This window comes from Oryctolagus cuniculus, chromosome 1, assembly GCF_051225735.1.
Source record: "Oryctolagus cuniculus isolate XC-2025 breed Fujian yellow rabbit chromosome 1, ASM5122573v1, whole genome shotgun sequence".
Classification (NCBI taxonomy): domain Eukaryota; kingdom Metazoa; phylum Chordata; class Mammalia; order Lagomorpha; family Leporidae; genus Oryctolagus; species Oryctolagus cuniculus.
The window spans coordinates 218,251,077-218,274,141 of record NC_142867.1 but is presented as its reverse complement, the minus strand read 5'-3'; the positions used below and the strand labels follow the sequence as shown (position 1 = coordinate 218,274,141).

Sequence of the window (23,065 nt, the reverse complement as noted above, 5' to 3'; positions counted from 1 at the left end):
TAGTAGCCAACCCGGGAAGAACCAGCAGCAATCCCGGGGAGGGCCGAGCAGACGAAAGAACAGCGCAGGGTCCTGTGTCGTTCCTCCACGAAGAGGGGGAGCGACATAATGGTGCCGTGACTCGGATATGAAGCCTAGGCAGGGCTTAGTGTCGTTCCTCCACGAAGAGGGGGAGCGACATAATGGTGCCGTGACTCGGATAGGAAACCTAGCTCGGATAGGAAACCTAACACGGATAGGAAACCTAGGAGGGAAGAAGCAGGAAAATACCGGAGAGAGAGACTAGCAAAGAGCCTAGGTGCCGGAAGAAGCTATTGAAAGCCTAGGCAGAGACTCGGATATGGACTGTGGGAAAGAAGTTAGGATTGAAAGCGAAAGTGAAAGCTTTCATAGACTCGGATGCGGACTATGGCGGGGAAGCTAGGAGATTGAAAGCGAAAGTGAAACCTGGAGGAGGCTTGGACTCGGATACGGACTGTGGGGAGAAGCCAGGAGAAATGAGAGGAATATTGTTGGAAGAAAACTTAAGGAAACATACCGGGTAGAGAAAAATGTTAGGGAGGATGAAGCCACGAGTGCAGGCCGAGGCGGAGATATAAGCCACCTGGGAATTCTTCAAGTCACCCCGGGGAGCAAGAAGCGAAGATCTGGAACCAGAGGCAGAGACGTGGGCCGCCAGGATTCGCCAGGTTAGTCCGGGGAACTTGGACTGAATGCCGGTGGTGGCGGAAACATTCGCGGAAGCCGCCGCGTGCAGAGAGAGCACGGGGCGTTGGCGCGAGGCCGTGGTGCGGGCGCGAAGTGCGTGGAGACCGCGGAGCGTGCGCGCAGAGCCGGGAACCCGCCGGCGGGGCGAGGCGCCAGGAAGCCTCGCAGAGCTGTGAAGCCGCCGCGGGGCGGGCGCCGGCGGGGCGAGGCGCCGGGAAGCCGCGCAGAGCCGTGAAGCTGCCGCGGGGCGAGGTGCCGAGAAGCAGCCTCGGGGCGGGCGCCGCCGGGAAGCCGCAGGGATAAGAGAAACAGAAGTTTAGAAGTAAAATGAGAGAAATGGGAATGCTGGAAGATAGAAGTAAAATGGGAGAAATAGGAATGCCCGGAGATAGAGAAATAGAGAAATAGAAAGGCCTCCCTACAGCACTGCAATGTGAGAGCTTGGATTCGGTCTGCCTGATTAAGTGAGGCGATGAGCACGATGAGCACCTGCGGCGGCTAGCAGCTTATGCGCCGCAGGTCACCGAAGACAGGCACGAATTAACATCAGTAAAGCTTCCCCACAATACAACAATGAGAAAGCTTGGATTCGGTCTGCCTGATTAAGGCGGTAAGCGCCAGCAAGCAGCTCGACCAGAGTATGAGCTGCAGGTCACCGAAGATAGGCACGAACCAACACTAATAAGTCTCCCCCACAATACGGCAATGAGAAGGCTTGGATTCGGTTTGCCTGATAGGTTTTGTAAGCACCTGCAGGCAGTTCTAGCAGAGCAGAGCATGCGCTGCAGGTCACCGAACACAGGCACGCATCAGCGCCTAAAAACCTCCTCACAACATGGCGAAGAGAGGACCCGGATTCGGTTTGCCTGATTGATAGGACTTGTAAGAGCCTGTGGCAACTCTAGCAAGTAGAGCAGAGTGTGTGCCGCGGGACACCGAAGACAGGCGCGTATCAACGCCAAAAAATAAAAAGAAAGGGGGATCTGTGGGGAGCAATCCGGACTAGACTGAGTTACTGGAATTAAGACTTATTCTATGCATCTGCTCTCCCACAATATGGCGCTGGGAGAGAAGTAAACAGCTTCCGCACAGCTGCCTCCAGTTCAACCAATTAACTGTAGGACTTGCTCCTGATTGGAGAGCAGCGTACTCGGCGTGTGGGCAGCCGAGTTGGGATTGGCGGAGGAGGACTATAAAGGAGGAGAGAGATGGCATGCACCAGGAACATCTATGGGGAACATCTAAGGGAACCCGTGCAGCCCCCGAGAAGAGCCGGCCGGCGGTGTGCCGCTCCCCTGCGGAAGTGGGGAATGCGGCCAGGGGGAACTGCCCTTCCACGGAGGTGGAAGGGATAGTAGCCAACCCGGGAAGAACCAGCAGCAATCCCGGGGAGGGCCGAGCAGACGAAAGAACAGCGCAGGGTCCTGTGTCGTTCCTCCACGAAGAGGGGGAGCGACAGGAGTGGAACCCCGGTCCTCTGATAGAGGACACAGGCGTCTTTACCGCCAGGCCACCCCCGCGCCTCCAGGAACTCTGAAGCAGCTTCGCCTGTGTGTTGTGTCTCCTGGTATTTCAGCGAGGGAACCGAGGCACAGAGAGGTGAAGCTGCCTGCCGGAGGCCACGCACGCAGCAGGTGTTGTTGCCAGGATTAACCTGCAGCAGCCCCACACCGTGGCACCCCCCAGGGGCACCTGCGTGTGACCAGGGACTGGGCTGGGCCCCTGTGGGCTTGGAGGCAGCACTGCATCAGGGCGGGGAGGGCACGTCCCAGGGGCTGCCCTCCAGTGTCCGCGGAGCCCGCTGTCTGCAGGAGCCCATCTGCCTCTCTCACAGCTCCGGGTAACTGCGCGTGAGTCTCCCCGCCCCAAGCTCTGTGCCCTTCCTGCCGCTGTGGTCGGATCTGCCTGAGGAGGAACCCCGTGCCAGCCCCAGACCCCAGGGGGCTGGGCCTCCCCGGCTCTGTCCTGCCGGATGGGCCACCCTGTCTTACGGGGGAGCTGTCGCCTTAGGAGCAAACGGAGGAGGCCCTGGCTGCCAGGCCCTTTCCCGACACCCTCTGGCAGTCAGGAGGGAGCCGAGCTGCTGCAGCCTGGTCCCAGCCAGCGGAGAAACCAAGCCTGGAGAGCTCTGGGCTCCAGAAGCGGGCAGAACCCTGCACGCGGGTTATTTAACAGGGCCACTTGGTTGTGCAGTGGCCAGTGTTAATTGCGCACTTGCTGTGGGCTGGAACCTCATCTGCAGACTCTCCTTGCTCTCCTAATTTGATCCTCCATCCAATAACCTTACAAGGCAGGCAGTCTGATTTTCATCCTCATTTTCAGATGGGGCCCAGAGAAGTTAAGTAACTTGCCCAAGGTCTCCCAGCTGGGTCCTCCCTTGGGCAGCTTAGACCAGAGTCTCTCTTCTTCACCACCAGGGGGTTGAGGAGTTCACTGAGAGAATCCGTGTCACAGGCTTGTCCCCGTAGCTTGGGCGGAACAGTGCACCGAAAAGTCACTTTTCAGAGGCAGAAAGCCAACGGTGTGGCCTTGCCTGGAGCCGAAGGTCCCTGCCCCTGCCTGTCCCCTAGGGCAGGCACACCATGCTCCAAGTCACTCAGTGTGCCATCGAGGCTGCCTGTGTGGTGAGGCGGGTTTGGCTCTGGGCTGGGTTCACACTTTCTCCGCCGATCCCCCTCTCATGCCCAGGACCCATACAGTCCTGCAGGTGCCTGCGTGGTTAAGGCAGCCTCCCAGAGTCTGCCGCCAGCCTCTCCTGGAGGGCCCCGCGGCTGCCTCTTCCCAAGCCGAGGGCCTGGCTGTCCAAAGCCTGCTAATGCTGTGTCTCCCTGTTGCAGGTGAACCTGCTGCTGGGTGATGGCCGCTCCCTGGGCCTCACCATCCGAGGGGGAGCTGAGTACGGCCTGGGCATCTACATCACCGGTGTGGACCCAGGCTCTGAAGCGGAAGGCAGTGGGCTCAAGGTGAGGGTTGGGGGAGTGAAGGGGGACGGGGAGAGGGGAGGACCCGGGCCCAGAGCTCTTTGTGGCTTCAGCGGTGCAGTCAGCACCCACCCTGAGCCCTGCTGCCAGAGGAGCCGTCCCCTGGCTCAGAGCAGCAGCAGGGGCCTCCTCTGGTCCTGGGCAGCAGGCCGGCTGGAGTTACTCCTGACTGCTGTTTTGTAAACACTGCTGAGGTCTGTGATGGCCCCGACTTGCGTGTTTCTCATGGTGCATGGAGATGGGAGAGGAGAGGAGGCTGTGGCTGGGGTGTGGGTTGCACGGGGCAGCGTCAGGGCTGGCATTGAGTCCGGGGAGCCGGCAATGATCTGATGTGATCAGCACATGTTTTCAGGAGGGCTACCCGCCTGCCCAGCCTTTGTGATGCACCACACATGTGTCTTCCCCGGAAGACACTCGGGCTGCCCTGCGGGGCGGATTGTTTTTCCTGTATTTTCCAGCTGAGGCCCAGAGTAGTGGACCCAGCCTACCCAAGCTCACACAGCTGGTGGGCTGCAGAGCCAGATTTGAACCCAAGCCGTGGTCTTTATGCTACCTGTGCTTTGGGGGTGGGGTGGGCAGGAACTTGTTTAGGCAGAGAGTCTGTGTCTGAGGACAATGAACCTAGGACGTGTGCTTGGTCGAAATCCTGATGCCCTGGATGCCAACACAGCAGCAGTGCGGGAGGGTGACTGTGGCGCGGGTGCTGTTGGAGCCAGGCCTGGGTTGGGGACCGTGCGTGAGACAGGTGGGTAGTAAGGGGGCTGGGGCAGAAAGGGAGCAGTTGGCTGAACCGTGGGTGGAGGGCAAGGCTCCGGGGCTTGACGCACAGGTGAGACTGTGACTGCAGCAGGGGCTTGGAGTGCCCTCGGCTCGATCGTCCACACAGGCAAGGAGAAAAGGTGACGAAGAGCTCTGGCCTTGCAGTCAGGAAGGCCCGGCTCAAAGCCCAGTTGAGCTGTGGGACCTTGGGGTGGGGGGCCCTCCACCTGTCTGGGTGTCCCTTTCCAGGATTTCTGAAAGGGCGGCGCAAGGGACAAAGGGACGTTATTGTTACTGATCATAGTGAGCACTGCTGTGGACCGAATGTGTCTCTGTGAACTCCCCTGTTGAACTCCTCACCCCAAGGAGGTGGTGTTGGGGGGGTGCCCTTTGGGAGGTGACGACGTTATGAGGTGCAGCCCTCATGAGTGGAGCTCGCGCCCTTGTTTAAGAGACCCTCGCCCCTTGTGCCGTGTGAAGATGCAGCCAGAGGCACCAGCTGTGAACCAGGAAGTGGGCCACCCCCTGACACCTTGATCTTGGCCCTTGCAGTCTCTAGGGCTGTGTCCATGAGCTGCACAGTACTCACAAGTACTTAGTTACAGCAGCTCGAGTGCTAGGAAAGTCGTCGTCAGCATCTTAGTATTAGAAACATCATAATGAGCACTTGCTGTGTCTCTTCTTTCCTGGTGCTCTTCCGGGCCCCCCACACTGCCCCGTTGTGAAATCTCCTGATGCCCCCGCAAGCAGGTTCTTTTCTGTGGCTCATTGCACAGGTGCAGCAGCTGAGACTCAGAGTCCCAGAGCTAACACGAGGCAAAGCCAGCATTCCCATCCTGGAGTCTGGGCCCAGCTGGGCTCATAACCAGGCCAGCTGGGGAGGCGGCAGGTGCCCCGCAAATGCCACGTGGGTCCAGTTGATCGAGGTACCCCGGTCACTTACTGTGCTTTCAACAGCACCTCGTTGGGACTCCGAGTGGAAATGGTCTCGTGATGTTCCGCATACAGGTTTCATTTAATAAATTTGTCCTTTTAGACACATTAAGATTTAGTTGCAAAAGGAGTTCCCAGGTATCCCTCCCTTGGTTTCCCCTGGTGTTGGCATCATCTGTGTCCGGGGTGCAGTGCTCTGAGACCCTGACACTGGCATCAGACTTTTAAACAAACTGCAGATCTGTTCAGTCTCCCCCAGCCTGCCCACTGACACCCTTTTGTGACTCTCTAATCCGGCAGACCACAGTGCACTCAGTCTGTATGCAATTTTCATGCTATTGCCTTCCTCCCAAAATTCCAACGAAGACTGGTGACAACTTCTAAACACAGAAGATTTTTTTAAACTGAGTGAGGGGGGCCGGCGCTGTGGCAGTAGGTTAATCCTCTGCCTGTGGCGCCGGCATCCCATATGGGCATGGATTCAAGTCTCAGCTGCTCCTCTTCCGATCCAACTGTCTGGCCTGGGAGGGCAGTAGAGGACAGCCCAAGTATTTGGGCCCCTGCACCTGCATGGGAGACATGGAAGAAGCTCCTGGCTTCAGATTGGCTCAGCTCTGGCTGTTGTGGTCATTTGGGGAGTGAACCAGCAGATGGAAATCCCTTCTCTCTATCTCTCCCTCTCAGTGTCTATAACTCTGCCTCTCAAGTAAATAAATCAAATCTTTAAAAAAAAAATGAATGAGAAAGGGCTTGGCATCCTGGCGCAGAAGGTGAAGCTGCCACCTGTGACCCTGGCATCTCGTATCAGGATGCCTGTTTGAGTCCCGGCTGTTCCCCTTCCAGCCCAGCTCCCTGCTAGTGCGTCTGGGAAGGTAGCGGAAGATGGCCCAAGTACTTGGGCACCTGCACCCATATGGATACCTGAATGGAGTTTCTGGCTCCTGACTTTGTCCTGGCTGTTGTGGCCTTCTGGGGGAGTAAACCCGTGGATGGAAGATTTCTCTCTCTCTCTCTCTGTCTCTGTCTCTCTCGTTCTCTGCTTTTCAAAGAAATAAATCTCTTGTTTTAATGAGTTGGGAAATGGGGGACACTGATTCCCAAGGGCGGTCTCTTTCATCATCTTGTCATCCTCTGGTTGGGCCGCTGCCATGTCGGCAACTGTGCTTCGAACTTCCCATTCATCCTCCTAAGTTTTGCAGCAACCTATTTCCATAGGGCTGTTCCTGTCCCCACCTTAGAGCCCACAGACTCAGGAGCAATGTGAAGCGGCCTCACCCGGCTGAGGAGTGCCCGAGCTCGATTTGAGCTGACAGGCCCCCTCCAAGCCCACGTCCCAGTCACCAGCTTCAGCTCCTCTCAGTGACGGCGCCAGCCTGCCCCTCCTTGGCCTACAGCTGAAGAAACCCAGGCTCGCACAGCTCAGAGTCAACTTCTTTCTCAGGTCAGAGCTGGGGTTGAACCCGGGCAGCCTGGTGTTGCCGTGGGCGGGGGAAGACAGGAGCCGTGCACCTGCCCCCGAGCAGGTGTGTGAAGGTGGGCGTGTCCATGCAGTGTGGGTGGTCTCGGAGGTCTGCTCCTAGGTCGGCCTGTTTTCCCAGCCTGGGAGGGGCAGAGGGTGCCTAGACACCAGATCATTCTCCACGCTCCTCCCGCTGTGGGTTCCGTGTTCATAGAGAGAAGCTTGCCCGTGACCTGCCGGCGCATCCCTCCTTTGTGTAGGCGTCCCGGCTAAGCCGCCTCCCTGCCTTCTCATCGAATTGGCAAGTGTTCACTGGCACAGACGCTGGCTCTGCCCCCTGAGCCAAGCCAGAGAGATTCAGCCTCAGACCTGCAGTTTATGTTCTAGCAGGAAGACTAGAGGTGGTGGGCGTAAACACATCGCACAGCCATTCGTGGGATTATGGCCGTGGCGATGCACACGGAGCCTGCGAGTGTGCAACAGGAGGGGACACCTGCCCAGGTCTCGGATGTCTGGAAGACTTCCTGGAGGAAGAAGCATTGCAATTGAAATTTACAAGAAGACAAGGGCCAGTGTCGTGGCACAGAGGGTTAGGCTCCCTCTTCAGATGCCAGCATCCATATCAGGGCACTGGATAGCCGCTCCGCTTCTGATCCAGCTCCCTGCTAAACACCTGGGAAGACGATGGAAGATGGCCCACATGCCTGGGCCCCTGCTACTCGCATGGGAGACCTGGGTGAGGTTCCTGGCTCCTTGTTTAGGCCTGGCCATTGCGGCCATTTGGAGAGTGAGCCAGCAAATAGAAGATCCCTCTGTCTCTGTTTCTGTATCTCTCTAACTCTGCCTTTCACATGAGTAAAATAAATCTTTTTAACAAATGTAAGAGACCATAATTAGATGAAAGAGGAACTAAGAACCTCGGGCCGAAAGAACGGCTCAGGCTGAGCCCTGGCTGCAGGAGGAAGCGGTGCAGGGTGCTAAGGTGCCACCGAGAAAGCGGGGTCCAGAGAAGGTGGCAGGCGGTGCCAGCAAGAGTGGAGGGAGCTGATCACCCAGGACGTGTCCTTCGCCCGAGCCGTGCAGCCGTGCGAAGCTGGAAATGTGGGTGCTTGTCCCTGGTCTGTCGTGAAGTGGGAGGCACAGTGCAAGCTGCAGGGTCTTGTTTGCATTGTGTCTGTGCATGCAAATGGTCCTGGAGAAGCCCGGGCGCCAGCCAACGCCCAGCAGGAGCCAGTCCACGCACACGGGTCTTGGCTGTATGTGATTTCCACTTCGTTCCTCCCTTCCTTCTGCAGCCTCCAAATGGAGCAGGGATTACTTTTATCATTGTGAAAGCAGCAACAGTCAAGCCATTTCCAGTTTGAAACAAGGCAAGGGGAGAATATTCCAGAGAAGTCCGGCCCTCATGTTAGATGGCCTCTCGGTCGCAGGCAAGCAGAGGCCTTGTTTGCTCCCAGAACGCGCACCTTCCATCATGTCCTCCCCTCTGCAGGCTCGGCCCCACCACGCCCTGCTGTGAAGCACCTTCTGTTCCCTGCCACTGTTTCCCTTTCGCTCCCAGGCCCCTCGGCTAACACCTGCCCACACTCACTCGCGCGGCCGGCGCTGATGAATTCTGCTGATTGCCGGTGCACTTCCAGTGGAATTAGGCGTATTGAAATGGAATAAAGGGGCTTGGCTGTGTGGGTGGTGGAGCCAGGAACAGGCTTTATTTGTAAATAGGGCTCCTGGCTGCTGTGCGGAGCTCTGCTGGGGTGAAAGTGCCGCCTCTCCCCCTGGCTGCCAGCTGTTCTGCCCACTTCGCTCCCGGGGGCCCCGTGTGAGTCCAAGCAAGGGGAAGGACCAGGCTGCCCGAGGTGGAGAGGTACTTACGAGGTCAAGCCGGCCCCCAGCATTTCCTCTGGAGGTGGCCTCGCGTGACTGGGGACTTCTCCCCCGCTCTCAGGAGGGGCAGGTGCCCGTTCCCCCTCCCCCCCCCCCCCCAGCCTCAAACCCCATCACTAACTGGCTCATAAAGCCTTCTTTGTTCCTTTAAGAGCAGCTAAGATGGATGGTTTAAAAATAGTCCTAACGGTAACGGTTGCCACTTGTGAACTGGTTGTTACGAATGGGCACTGTGCAAAGCAGGTTGGACGCTCCTTGATTCAACCCTGCCCGTAGCCCTGTGATGGGCACTAATAGCACCGTTTGGCAGCTGAGGCTCAGAGAGCTGCAGCAGCTTGCCCAGGATCACATGGAGGGATCCAGGCCCCAGCCCTTGAGATCCTCTGAAGGCCATGTGCTTTGATCGCTGTCTCCCTAGTATCCTAACAGGACGGAGTATCAGAAGGATGCCCAGAGGGGACACAAGGCGTCAGGCAGCCTTTGAAATGTCCAAGCTTCCGAAGCCCAGCGTGGTTGCCTTGGCCCTTGCTTGGCCCCTGGGTTCCACTCCTGAGGTTGTCCAGGGAGGGAAGGCCCATTTTGTTCCTGCTCATGGGGGCCGTTTCCCGACCTGGCTGAGGTCCTTAAAGCAGAATCTCTGTCCCCATGCATGTTTCCCTTGTGCTATGGGTCAGGCCCATCAAATGGTGCAGAAACAGCATCTCAGTGCCCCTGGTGTAGACGGGGCTGCCGCAGGCACTGGGTGTGCTGGGACTCAGGGCCGTGTGCCAACACCATTGGTGCAGCCAGGGTGAGCCCCTCCCAGGCTGCTTTTGCCATGTTCTGTTCTCACGACCTGGCCTCTCTGCACTGAGCCCTTGCACAGTGCCCTTGGCCATGAACGCCCACCTAGAGGCAGGTGGTCTCCATGCATCTGGAGCTATGGGAGGGGGGAGCTCTACCCCACCTGTGAATTAGCAGGGTTCAGTTAATGACCTTCTCCAGATCGTGGCAGCGCGGGGCAGAGACAGGGTGTCCTCGACACCCCAGGTCCCTTGTCCCAGACAGTGCTTGCCACAGGGTAGGTGTTCAGGAAATAGTTCTGGACTTGAAGGAGCAGCTGTGCCTGAGACAGGACCGAAGCCTGGTGCCCTTGACTCTGAGCTCCGTTTAGAAGAGTTCTAGTGTCTAGCCCTAAACATAGACAGGGCCAGCATTTTTTTTTAATTGAAGACTTTTTTTAAAAAAAGATTTATTTATTTGAAAGAATTTTAGAGAGGGATCTTCCATCTGCTGGTTCACTCCCCAGATGACCACACAACCGGGGCTGGGTGGGGCCAAAGCCAGGAGCTTCCCTGGGTCTCCCACATGGGTGCAGGACTCCAAGCACTTGGGCCATCCTCCACTGTTTCCCAGGCTATTAGCAGGAAGCTGGATCAGAAGTGGAGCTGCTGGGACTCAAACCAGTGCCCACGTGGGATGCCAACGTCACAGGCGGCGGCTTTACCTGCTACGCTGCATCACCAGCCCCAGGACCAGCATTTTTCAGAAGGAATCAGTCCTGCTCAGAAGCGTCAATGCTGTCCCCGCTTGCTCAGGCTGTGAACTGAGCCGGCAGACTCTGCAGGCTGCAGGGAGCTGAGTAGCAGCCACGCCCACGCTGAGCTTTGCTTGCCGCATGCTCTGTGAGCGTCAGGTGCCACCCTCAGCTCTCCTCTGATGGAGGGAACGGCAGGGGTCTGTCCACACACATGGATCTCAGCCTCCAACTCTAGGGTTTCAGACAAGAGGAGTCTGAGGGCCTGCAGGAGGGCACGGCACTGGCTGGGTGGAGGGTCCTGGTGTCTGGATCCCCAGCACTGAGCTGTCACCATCAGGGCTGACCCTGTCCTGTGCCCCCCAGGACAAGCCTGACTCACTCTTCAGGAACAATCGGTTTATTCTTAGTGGACAAGGGATGTGGTTACTTAGACAATTTGTTTTTTTTTTAATTTTTTTTTTTTTTTTTTTTTTGACAGGCAGAGTGGACAGTGAGAGAGAGAGACAGAGAGAAGGGTCTTCCTTTGCCGTTGGTTCACCCTCCAATGGCTGCTGCGGCCAGCGCGCTGCGGCCAGCGCACCGCGCTGATCCGATGGCAAGAGCCAGGAGCCAGGTGCTTTTCCTGGTCTCCCATGGGGTGCAGGGTCCAAGCACCTGGGCCATCCTCCACTGCACTCCCTGGCCACAGCAGAGGGCTGGCCTGGAAGAGGGGCAACTGGGACAGAATCCAGCGCCCCGACCGGGACTAGAACCCGGTGTGCCGGCGCCGCTAGGCGGAGGATTAGCCTAGTGAGCAGCGGCGCCGGCCAACAATTTGTTTGATAAGCAGACTTTCAGTGTACTTTTTCCTGTGTTGTGGCTGGTTTTTATGAGAGTCCTAATGAAACTGACAAAAACAGTGTCTTTAAAATTAATAACTCTGTGCCTTTAAGTTCTATAACTTAGATGAATGAACCAGTTTCTTGGACGGCACAAACCACTAACACTCAGGAAAGAAAAATAGATAGTCTATATATCCTGTATTGATTTGTATCAAAGAAATTGAGTTTTTAGCTAAAAATCACCCTAAAAGAAAGCTGGAACCTAAGATGCTTCCACAAATGGAATCTACCAGGCACTCACAGAAGGACTACTGTGTTGTGCCTACTTGAAAGGTGAGGGAATACTTCCCAGCTCTTTATCTGAGACAGCAGTATGGAAGAAGACCAAACACACTGCAAGAAAAGAAAACTGCAAACCACTGTGCTTCGTTAATGTAGGTTCAAAAATCCTCCACAAAATATCTGCAAATAAAATCCAGCCATCAAAGGACAGTAAACCAAACCCAGTGAGCTTCATCCAAGGAATGCAAGACCAGTTCAGCATTGGAAAATCACTGTGATGATCAAGACAGAAAAGCCATGTAATCATAAAATTGTCTTTGAAAAAATGCAGTACCCATTGATGATAAAAAGGAAGCAAACTACTTGGGGCCGGCACTGTGGCATAGCGGGTAGAGCCACCGCCTGCAGTGCCAGCATCCCATATGGGCACCAGTTTGAGTTCTAGCTGCTCCACTTTCGATCCAGCTCTCTGCCATGGCCTGGAAAAGCAATGGAGGATGTCCTGGGTCCTTGGGCCTCTGCACCTACATGGGAGACCCAGAAGAGGTTTCTGGCTCCTGGCTTCCGATTGGCCCAGCTCTGGCCATTGTGGCCATTTGGGGAGTGAACCAGTGGATGGAAGACCTTTCTCTCTCTCTCTCTCTCTCTCTCTGCCTCTGTCTCTCTCTGTAACTCTGCTTTTCAAATAGGTAAATGAATCTTTTTAAAAAAGTAAGCAAACTGGAATTTAAAGGAAACTTTCATAATCTGATGACAGGCATCTAACAACACCTACAGTTGATGTATTCCACAGTGAAGAACTCTGCACTTTTTCTCAGATTAACCTATGCCAAAAATGTCATCTCTCAATGGTCCTCTGCAACATCATGCTAGAAGTTGTAGTTAATGCAATAAGTTAAGGAAAATAAATGAAAGGCATACAGGTCAGGAAAGAAGAAATAAATCTCCCTTTATACAGAGACAGACTGTATGGAGCTCCAGAGAACCTGAAAAAAAAAAAAAAAAAAAAGCTCTGAAAACTGGCAAGTGAATTTACTGAGGTGAAAGGATATGCAAAGTCAGCCTAAAATAAGTTGTATCCCCTCCCATATTTGGAGTAAGCAACCAGAATTCAAAATTATTAAAACAATATCAATTATAATAGCACCCAAAATCCTTAGGCATAAAAATCAAAAAATATGCGCAGTTTTTGTATGCTGAAACTATAAAACAAAAAAAGACCTAAATAAACAGAGAGATGTACTATGTTCATGGATGGAAGACTTAATAGTATGAAGATGTCAGATTTCCCCAGTTTGATTTAGATTCAATACAGTGCCACTTCTAATCCCAGCAGACTTTTTTGTAGATATTTATAAACTGATTCTAATTTTTTTATGCAAAGACAAAGAAATTGGAGCCAAGACTGTTCTGAAGGACAGGAACACAGTTGGAGGATCCTGTACTTGATTCCATGACTTAGTGTGAAGCTACAGTACACAAGATAGTGCACTATTAAATGAGAGACACGGAGATCAATGGAACAGAATCATGAGTCCATAAATAAACCCACACAAATACTCCTGATTCTTGGCAGAAGTACAGAGGTAATTTAATGGAGACAGGTGCTAGAACAATTGGAGTCTGTTTGCCAAAAAAATGAACCTCAACCTCACACTTCATGTGAAAATCAACTCAAAATGAATCATAGATTTAAATGTAAAATGCAGAGCTCTACTTCTTGAGGAATACGAAGGGTAAAATCTGCATGACATAGGGTTAGGCAAGGAATATTTCACAAAATAAAAAAATTGAGCCTTGTTACAATTAAAAACTTTTGCTCTTCAAGAGACACCTTTGAAACAATGAAGACTGGTCACAGGAATAGGATATTTTCTGATCATACTTCTAGCAGAGGGCTTATTTGGAGAACTTACACAGAACACAGAACTCTCAAAATGGACAAAAGGTGGTGGGAAACTTTGATGTTGGAACTGTAGTGACAGACACATGACTGCCTTTGTCAAAACCCATAGAACTGTGCGTCGCAGAGTGAACTTCACCCAACTTTCTAACACTCCACCAGGATGTGAGTATGTAGGTTGCAGATGGAGAGATGGATGTGGCTGAAGTGGATGAAAACAGAGGAGTTTAACTCTATTGCCAGTGGTTCCCATAAACACACCAGCAGGGGAGAGAGAAGAAAGGGACTGATTTAAGTATTTGAGAAAACATTGATTCAACTAATATTGTAAGGCGGAAGACAAAAAAGGCATACAAACACTGCACTCCAGTTGGCAGATATTTTTCTTTTTTTTTTTTAAAGATTCATTTGCAAGGCAGAATGACCAGAGGGAGAGAGAGAAAGAGAGCTCCCATTTACTGGTTCACACCCCAAATGGCTGCAATGGCTGGGGCTGGGCCAGGTCAAAGCCAGGAGCCTGGAACTCCATCTGGGTCACCCATATGGGTGGCAGGCACCCAGGTGCTGAGGCCATCTTACACTGCTTACCCAGCCACATCAGGAGGAAGCGGGATTGGAACCAGAGCAGCTGGGACTGGGACTGGCACTCAGGTATGGGACGCTGGTGTCACAGCATAGGCTGACCGCTCTGTACCGACAATTTTTTTTTATCCTCAAAAGGGTATAGATTAGTAATTCTGAAGCTATTTTGTTTCAACTAATGTTGGAAAAATAAGTGATCCTGTTTTAGATAATGAAAGGTTTCTCACTCTTGGGAAAAGTTATAAGTAAGGAAAGGAGGGAGAGAGAATTAACGGTGTGGTGCTAGGGTAGAGTGAACTGTATCAGCATGGACTGGTTTATAAAAAGAAAAGAAATATGTGTGTGTGTGTGTATACATGCAGAAATATGAGGGTACTTCAAAAAGTCAATGGAAGATGGAATTGAAAGTTTTATGTTAGTGCAAAAATTTTTTTGCAGTCCATGCGTACATGTCAGTATGGATGTGCATATGTGTGAGCTGTTAAACATATGTGTGGTCCCTCACTATCCATGAGGGGGCTCAAGGCAGGGACACCCCGATAAAAAAGCACACCTAGCACTCAGCTCTCGGTCTCTAAATGTCCTTCTCCAGATAAAAGGAACCAGGGCTCTTTGTAGGAGTGGTTGGTTCTAGGGTTAGCACAAGGAAGGTACAGGCCTGCTATAAAATAATCAGTCCATAAGCTTGTCAGGCGGCAGAGACACCAATCAAAAATGCGCTCCCAGTGGCCCAAGGAGAGCAAAAGAGGCATGCAGGAGCCTGCGCTAATGCTGAATACATAAACAAATGGGAGAGGCAAGAGCGCTACCTGAGGGGTAAGTTCCTTAATGAATGTGGAAGGAACAGAGGGTAGAAAGTCCCCCCCCCCCGCCCGAGCACCTAGCATCAGTCATCACCGCTGTGGCCAGGTGCCCCTGGGAGTGCTGGGAAGAGGGCAAAAGTCTCAGCAGTAACAGGGCTTTGGGGGTAAAGTATCAAAATCTCTGGACACTTGTCTTTCATAATTATAATGTATGTACAGTGGAAATTTCTGGCTGTCTCCCACAAATATAATACTTCTTAAAAAACATCTTTCTTGACTGTGTTTTCCAACTGCAGAAGTGTTCCTTGCTGGCTGTGGAGGGGAGAAGCAATCTGCAGGCTCCTGGTTGCTCGGGAAGTCCATTCTCTCTAGCTCTGTCCAGCCTAGCGTGTGACAGCTGGGGACCCTCCTTGTCCATTCTCTTCCTTTTGTGAACCATCAGCTTCTTAGAAAATGACTTGCCTTCTCTTTGAAAGCCTGACATCGCTGATTTATGAGATTCCCACTGAGATGGGCACACATGTAGCGAGCCTGTATTTTAGAGTCTCGTTGCTCTGTTTTTCTGCTAAGATTTAAAATCTATAACGTTCTCTCTTCTGCTAAAAATCAAGGCAAGAGACCCCACAAAAGGCCCCTGAAGGTGCCTGTTTGCTCATCTTTCTTGACAGCATTTGGAGAGAGCTGTTTGCTGGTGGCAGAGGGGGCAGCTGTGTCCCCCCCGGACACCCCAGGGCCCCCTAGGTCTTCCTTGTGGGACCACTGCGAGCATTTGGGGGGCACCAGGTGCTGGTGATTCCCCAGGCCAGGACAAGGTGTGTGCGACCCCACATGGGGACCTGCATCTGCTGTGTGTTCCGTGTGGGAATGATGTCAAACGGGGAGGGTGGGAGTGGGAGACGGAAGGCAGCAAGGACTGGTGGCCCAGGGGATGCGTGTGCTGAGTGCTGGCAAAGCGAAGGATGACAGCACAGCAGAACGTTCTAGGCTGGGCCCCTGTCGAGCACTTTTTCCGATGTATGCTAATGACTCCCGGAACAATCTCCCAGGCAGGTTTGGTACCGTCTTTCACTGAAAGAGGAGCAAACACAGGCGAGGAGCAGTCATCACTCGCCCAAGGTCCCACGGCAAGGAACTGACGGAGGTGGTTCGGGGTTCTGGCTCCAGGACGTCCCCTGTGAGCCCTAGAACTGAGTGTGCAGGGTAGAACAAAGCTGTCAGCCCTGGGCCGGCAGACGAGCAGTCAGCCGCCTGGCTTCAGCCCCGAGCGCTGCCGTCAGCACGTTAGCACTCACCTGCCCGCTGTTTCTGCACACTCTGCTTTTGGATTTGGGACCTGGAGGATCCTCTGGCCGTTCAGCATGTGTTTAAGGAGAGGCCTGATGAAAATGGTGGAAGATACAGCGGCATGAGGTGGCAGTGATCACAGGGCGCTATCTAACAGACGTAAATTAGGAGAGCAGTCTTGCAGTTACTTTTCATTTATGCTCCCTCTGTGCCAACCATGGTGCTTAGAGAGGGCTGTGCCTGCAGGGAGTCATGGAGTCCTCCCAGAACCTCTGGGAGGAGGTGTCCGTGTCATCCCCATTGTTGAACTGGGCAGCTGAGGCCCAGAGAGGTGCGGTCACTTGCCCATGGCCGGGCAGCTGGTAAGTGGAAGAGCTGGAATTACAACTGAGGTGAGTCCGTACACAGTCACAGAAGGGCCCTTCCCATCTCTTCCCTCCCCCATGCCTCTCTGGTGGCTTCTGGTGGGTCTTACAGAGCTTGGAGGGGTCAGCCCTTTGTAGAGAGGTTCTCAAACAGGGCCCTGAGTTCCCGGATCCCCGCTGGAGGGGAAGGAGTGAATGATAGACACCTTGACTCCAGGGTCTTTCTGTGTGTGTGTGTGTGGTGTGTGTGCACCTGCTGGCATCTTCCTGATGTCTGCAGAGCAGGCACAGCATGGATGCACCTGCTTTCTGACCCCACCGGCTGGCCCCCTGCCCTGCAGGTGCTCTGTTCTGTCCCCTTGGTAGTCCCAGGAGGAGGCCCTGATGAGCTTAAGCCACTCGTTCCACAGCATATTTTTTAGTTGGCAGAGAAGTGGTGATTCTAAAGCAGGGCTTCCCGCGGCCACGTGCGTCACCTCTGAGCACTGCCGCTGGCACGGCCCGCTGAGCACAGCAGTTGAGTGCCGGGCACTGTGAAAACGATTTCTGTTTTACATTGGGAAGGGCTTTGTCCACGTTTCTCTAACCCCAAATCCAATGTTCCTCAGGACAGCAAGCAGTGTAGGTCGTGCATGCCAGCACCATTTCACTAGCGTGACCGTGGAAGCGTTTATGCATACGTGGGTGCAGTCGGCTGCTTCAGAGCGGGTACTTGACTACTGATGCAAAGACTCGCTCTGCGGTGTGTGCTGGGGGGCAGGACACACTGGGCAATGGAGAGTCTGCTGGATCCATGTGACAGCATGGATCTGGCTCTACTTTTAAGACTAGTTAAATAAGAATTATCGACTATCCTGCTTAGCCAGAAAATGTGTTTTGGGGCAACGCTAATAACAACAGGCTGGCACCGCGGCTCACTAGGCTAATCCTCCGCCTTGCGGCACCGGTACACCGGGTTCTAGTCCCAGTCGGGGCGCCGGATTCTGTCCCGGTTGCCTCTCTTCCAGGCCAGCTCTCTGCTGTGGCCAGGGAGTGCAGTGGAGGATGGCCAAAGTGCTTGGGCCCTGCACCCCATGGGAGACCAGGATAAGTACCTGGCTCCTGCCATCGGATCAGTGTGGTGCGCCGGCCGCAGCGCACCAGCCGCGGCGGCCATTGGAGGGTGAACCAATGGCAAAGGAAGACCTTTCTCTCTGTCTCTCTCTCACTGTCCACTCTGCCTGTCAAAAAAATAAATAAATAACAACAACAGACGCTGCTACTTACTGTGTGCTGGGCGCTGGGACGTGAGCGGCGCTGGTGGTTCAGTGCGGGTGCTGTGGAGTGAGGTTCACGGCTGTGTCCCTGTGTCTCCTCGAGACTTGGTTTCCTCTCCAGCAAAGCCAGGGTGCCTGCGCCTCAGTAGGAGAACGGCAAAGAAGTCGGCAGGGAGTCTGGAGTGCAAGGGGGTAGTGGCCAAGACAGTGCTGCCTTAGCCCAAGTCTGCCCCTCACTGTAGCCCTGTAAGGGAACCACCCTCAGCCTGGTTGGAGGCCCAGAAAGTGTGTGGGGGGGGAGGGGTAGTCACCCCGTATCACATGCCACGAAAGGACTGCCCAGGGCTGCGGGCCCAGCTCTGTCCTCTGACGCCAGGGCAGGGCTGTTTGCACTGTGGCCCCAGGGGACAGTCTCAGGCTGTTCCACCTGGGACAGGGTAAGTGACGCTGTTCCGGCCACTCCCTCTCGGGCACAGCAGCCCAGGGCCCCAGGTAGGGAATCAGGGCTGAGCAACGTGCTTACAAGCCCCTGACTGGGGCCCTGAAGATCCCCCCAGCTCTTCCTACAAGAGGTGGGGTGACCCCTGCCACACTGTTGGTGCGTCCCCGCTTAGCCACCCCTCTCCTCCTGGGCAGGGAGGCGATGATGCGGGCCGAGCTCTGGGTGCTTGGTCACATGTGTGTGGATCCCCGTGGGACAGGGCAGGTGCAGACTGCGGTCAGCTAGTGGTGCAGTCACGGTGGCTGCTGGAGCATCTCGGGAGTAGCCGTGGTTCTGCTCACGACACCGGGGGTCAGGAAGTGGACAGGGCCCAGCAGGGCAGCCTCGTTGCGTAGACATTGGCATCCTTGGGAGGCCCGGGTCTGTAGGTGGGTGCTGGCTGGCAGCCAGAGGCCCGGTCTTCTCTACCTGGGCCTCTCTGTGCTGCCTTGCACAGGGTGGGCTCAGCATGGTGGCTTAGAAGGGCACCCGGAGCCAGGTGCCGGGAGAGAGTCGAGTAGGGGAGGGGGCCTGTCTTCTTTCTGTGACCTAGCCTCCAAAGCCACCAAGACTCACCCTGCTGAGCCTGTGTCCAGAGGAGTCACATGTTGGCGAGGTGCAAAGGGAGGGACTCTTCCTGTCTGAGACAGCAGTGACCGCGAGCTGGGTGCCGGGAGACAGCAGGTGTCTGAAGATGGAGGGCCCAGAGGCCTGAGAGCGAGGCGTCAGCAGGGTCATGCCCCACCCCCCCCGACTTCCGGGAGACCCCTTCCTTGCCTCTCCCAGCTTCTGCTGGCTCCCGCAGCCTCACTGCCGCCTCTGCCTCTGGCTCCACAGCACCGTCCTCCCTGTGTCTCTGCGTGCATCCAATCCCCTCCCCTTTCACAGCCATTACATTTAGGGGCCCCCTAAATGCAGGATGATCTCATCTTGAGATCCTCAAGACCCTGTTTCCAAAGAAGGTCAGATTCACAGGTACTGGGGAGTAAGACTCCGGCATTCTTTTTTCTCATTGTATTTGAACCACAGAGAGACCGAAACCTTCCATCTGCTGGTTCACTCTCCAAATGCCTGCCAAGGCAAAGCCAGGAGCCTGAGACTCAATCTGGGTCTCCCGGGGGGGGGGGGGCAGGGACCCAAGTCCTGGAGCCATCACTGCTGCCTCCCAGGGTGCACCTTAGCAGGAAGCCGGAATCAGAAGCGGAGCCAGGACTCAAGTGCAGACATTCCCATGTGGCTGCCCCAGGTGGCATCTGAGCCACTGCATCAAACACCCGCCCTCAGACACAGCTTTTTGGGGGGACACAGTTGAATCTACCACACTTTACGGTGGGTGGCGAGGTTCTAGGGCATGCATGGAACTTGGAACAACACAGACCACCTCCAGAGTTTTGGGACAGAGCCTAGGATCTTTGCTTTTCCTGCCAGCCACAGATTACGTTGACGGCCGCTTGTCTTACTCTGTCCGCCTGCCATAACTTCATACCTGAGCCTGACTCCCGGTTCTGGAGGCTGAGAGAGGGAGAGCAGGGAGGCCAGGAGGCAGAGCCCTCATGGCTGAATCACCTCTTAAAGGCCCACACCTTAATATTGCTAGGACAGCAACTGAATGTCCATGTGAGTTTGGAAGGGGACAAACATTGAAACCACGGAGTGGCTGGTCCACAGGCAGAGACACAGGAGACTGCTTTTGAATGGCTGAAGACCTAGTGAGCAGGAGCAAACAGTAACCAGCAAACTGGGAGTGAGATCCTTAAAGAGGTACTGTCCTGTTAATACCAGCAGCGCCTGATGCTTCGGTAACGCACAGCACCTACTGGGTATAGACACTGCTGTAGACACTGGGCACATAGCAGCTCCTTCAGCCCTCACAGCAACCTTGTGACAAGGATTCTTTATTTTTAAAATTTATTTGAAAGGCAGAGTTACTGAGAGAGAGAGGGAGATCATCCATCCACTGATTCACTCTCCAAATGTCCTCAAAGCCCAGAGCTGGTCCGGTCCAAAGCCATGAGCTTCTTCCAGGCCTCCCATGTGGTTTCAGGGGCCCAAGCACTTGAACCTTCTTCTTCTGCTTTCCCAGGCACGTTAACAGGGAGCTGGATCAGAAGTGGAGCAGCCAGGACTTGAACCAGTGCCCATATGGGATGCCAGAGTTGCAGGCGGCTGCTTTACCTCCTGTGCCTGCTATGCCACACCTCCAGCCCCATGATAAGGATTCTTATCCCTTGTTCATCAGTGTGAGCTCAGAGAGGTTAAATGACTTACCTAAAGCCACACAGCCAGGACATGGGGGAGCCAGGACTTGAACTCAGGCCAGCTGGTCCTAATAGGTGGGCATTGCACGGTGCTGTCCATGCTGGATGCCCAGGAGGGAGCAGTGAGTCCAGGTAAATGGTCAGTTGTGATGGCAGAGAGCGGGTGGCTCCCTAGCTGGGTCGTGTGGGGCACGTATGTGGTGAGCAGATCCTTGCCCAGCAGCTGTGCGGGCATGACATGCCAGCGTGAGCCCCAGACCACGTGATCTCAAACCTTCAGACGTGGCCAGGCTGGTTGGGGTGTTGACGGTGCGGGACAATGCTAGCAGGGAATGGAGGGAGACATCTACAAGGCAAGAGGAGAGGGGCAAAGGCACTGGGGCATGGGGTAGGGGTGGGGCCGAGTTTGCTGAGAGGAGCCGAGGGGCTGAGAGGAGCCGTGGGGAGGGGGCCTGCAGTAGGGTAGACACGGGTGCCAGCAGCTGGCTGGGCACGCCTAGGATTGCACGTGGCAGTAGGATTGATCGTATTGATTCCAGAGTCACGAGCTGTGAGCCGTGTGGCAGATGGAGGGAGAACGCAGCTTTCAGAGCCGGGGGTGTCCAAAGAACCGGGGAGGGGGCTGCGCCAGAGCCACTGACCCTTTGAGGAGCCTGGTTCATTTCAGTTTCTTCGATTCCCCCATCTAGCGTCATGCTAAGCTCAGTGTCTAACACAAATGCACGCACAAACACGCGTGGAAAGTAGGATGCTCCAGACACGCTGCCTCCTCAGGGCAACCTTACCATAAAATCCCTCTTTTTAACGGTAGAAATCGGTGGTATTCAGTATCTTCACAAGGCTGTACAGCATCCACTATCTACTTTCAAAATGTTTTCATCCCTCCCCCCATAATCCCTGTACCCCTTGAACAGTCTCTCCACATCCTCCCCTCCCTCCACTCCCTGAAATCCACGCATCTACTGTCCGTCTCCATAGAGGGACCTGTTTGGGGCATTTCATAGCCATGAGTCACGGAATATGTGGCCTTGTGTCTCGTCTCTCACTTAGCATAATGGTGTAGCTTGCAACAGAAACATCCCTTTTTATGGCCGTAATCTATTGTGTGTCTACCCTGTGTTGCTTATCCATTCATTAGCTGTGAGCATTTGGGTCGCTTCCCATCTGTTAGCATCTCGATGTCATTTTTTTCCTTCTTTTCTCTTTTTTTTTTTTTTTTATGGGATCGCCGTTATTTGGCATGTGCTGCTTTGCAGTCAACGTTTTTCACTTGTGTCCTCCCGCGCATGGTAATTAAAAGCTTCTTGCAAGCACAGTTCGTAAGAGTTGCAGAATAATATTGCGTCTGCAGCTGAGTTTCCCTAGCCAGGCCCCTGAAGTCAGGTGTTTAGCAGTTTCTAATTGGAATAAGGTTTTCAAAGGAGAGAAACCTCACAGGGTCTTCCCGGAGCAGTTTAAGCCGCCTCCGAGTCTCTGAGCCAGCAGGCTCCCGAGCCCGGAGACAGTGGCAGGAATGATTAATCCTCAATTACTAGGAGGCCTCCATCACACCGCGTGGGATGCAGAAGATCCTGCTCTGGCTCAGCTCGCAGATCTGCTGGGGCGCAGACCCCCTCGTCCCCAGAACCCCGACAGACGGATGGATGGACGGACGGAGAGCAGAGGAGAACATGGGAGAAGGCTGAGGAGGTGACAGCCCCTGCGGTGTCTGCTCCCAGATTTGTATCTTTGAGGACTTTTTTTTTCCTTTTTAAAAATATTTTTATTTTTTATTTTTATTTTTTTATTTTTATTTTTTTGCCAGGCACAGTTAGACAGTGAGAGAGACAGACAGCAAGAGAGTTATAGACAGTGAGAGAAAGACAGAGAGAAGGGTCTTCCTTTCATTGGTTCACTCCCCTAATGGCCACCACGGCCGGCGCTGCGCTGATCCAAAGCCAGGAGCCAGGCACCTCTTCCCGGTCTCCCATGCGAGTACAGGAGCCCAAGCACATGGGCCATCCTCCACTGCCCTCCCAGGCCACAGCAGAGAGCTGGACTGGAAGAGGAGCAGCCGGGACTAGTACCCGGCACCCCAACCAGGAGTAGAACCCAGGGTGCCGGCGCCGCAGGCAGAAGATTAGCCAGGTGAGTCACAGCGCCGGCCTCTTCGCAGTCCTTTTAACCCGTGGATGGGCAGTGTTATGACAGCAGGAAAGCAGCTGGAATGCAGAAGTGAGGCATGCGCACAGCAGGGAATCCTACACTCCGGGGAGAAGTCCTGCAGCCATCTCAGGCTGTGTCCATCCTTCGCATATTCTTTTTATTTTATTTTTTAAGATTTTATTTGTTTACTTGAAAGAGTTACAGAGAGGCAGAGGCCGAGAGAGCAAGGTCTTCCATCCACTGGCTCACTCCCCAGATGGCCGCAGCGGCCGGAGCTGCACCATAGGGAACCAGGAGCCAGGAGCCTCTTCCAGGTCTCCCATGCAGATGCAGGGCCCACACACTTGGGCCATCTTCTGCTGCTTTCCCAGGCCGTAGCAGAGAGCTGGATTGGAGGTGGAGAAGCCAGGACTCAACCAGTGTCCATATGGGATGCCGACACTGCAGGTGGTGACTTTACCCGCTGTGCCAGAGCACCGGCCCCACCTTCTGGCATGTTCTGCCAACGTGGACTAGTATTTGGTTAAGACTATTTTAACATGATTGCGATCAGGCTGTTTTCTCTCCCCCAACTTCCATAACAAGGTGGCATTTGGTTGCTTCCGTGTCAGAAAGACCATTGCAGAATACCAAGTGAAGAAA

The 23,065-nt window shown here is 54.2% G+C and overlaps 1 protein-coding gene across 7 annotated transcripts in view; it reads left to right on the top strand.

Annotated features, from left to right (window-relative positions):
- WHRN (whirlin) overlaps window positions 1-23,065 on the top strand; it is a 92,877-nt gene that overhangs the window by 33,541 nt on the left and 36,271 nt on the right. For 6 of the 7 annotated variants that reach the window (XM_017350103.4, XM_017350105.4, XM_008273395.5 and 3 more), the window contains exon 3: window positions 3,546-3,671. The exons of the other annotated variant lie outside the window; for it this stretch is intronic. In XM_017350103.4, coding sequence (XP_017205592.3) covers window positions 3,546-3,671 — 126 coding nt within the window. The remainder of the gene's footprint in view (window positions 1-3,545; window positions 3,672-23,065) is intronic. 7 annotated transcript variants of the gene reach the window in all.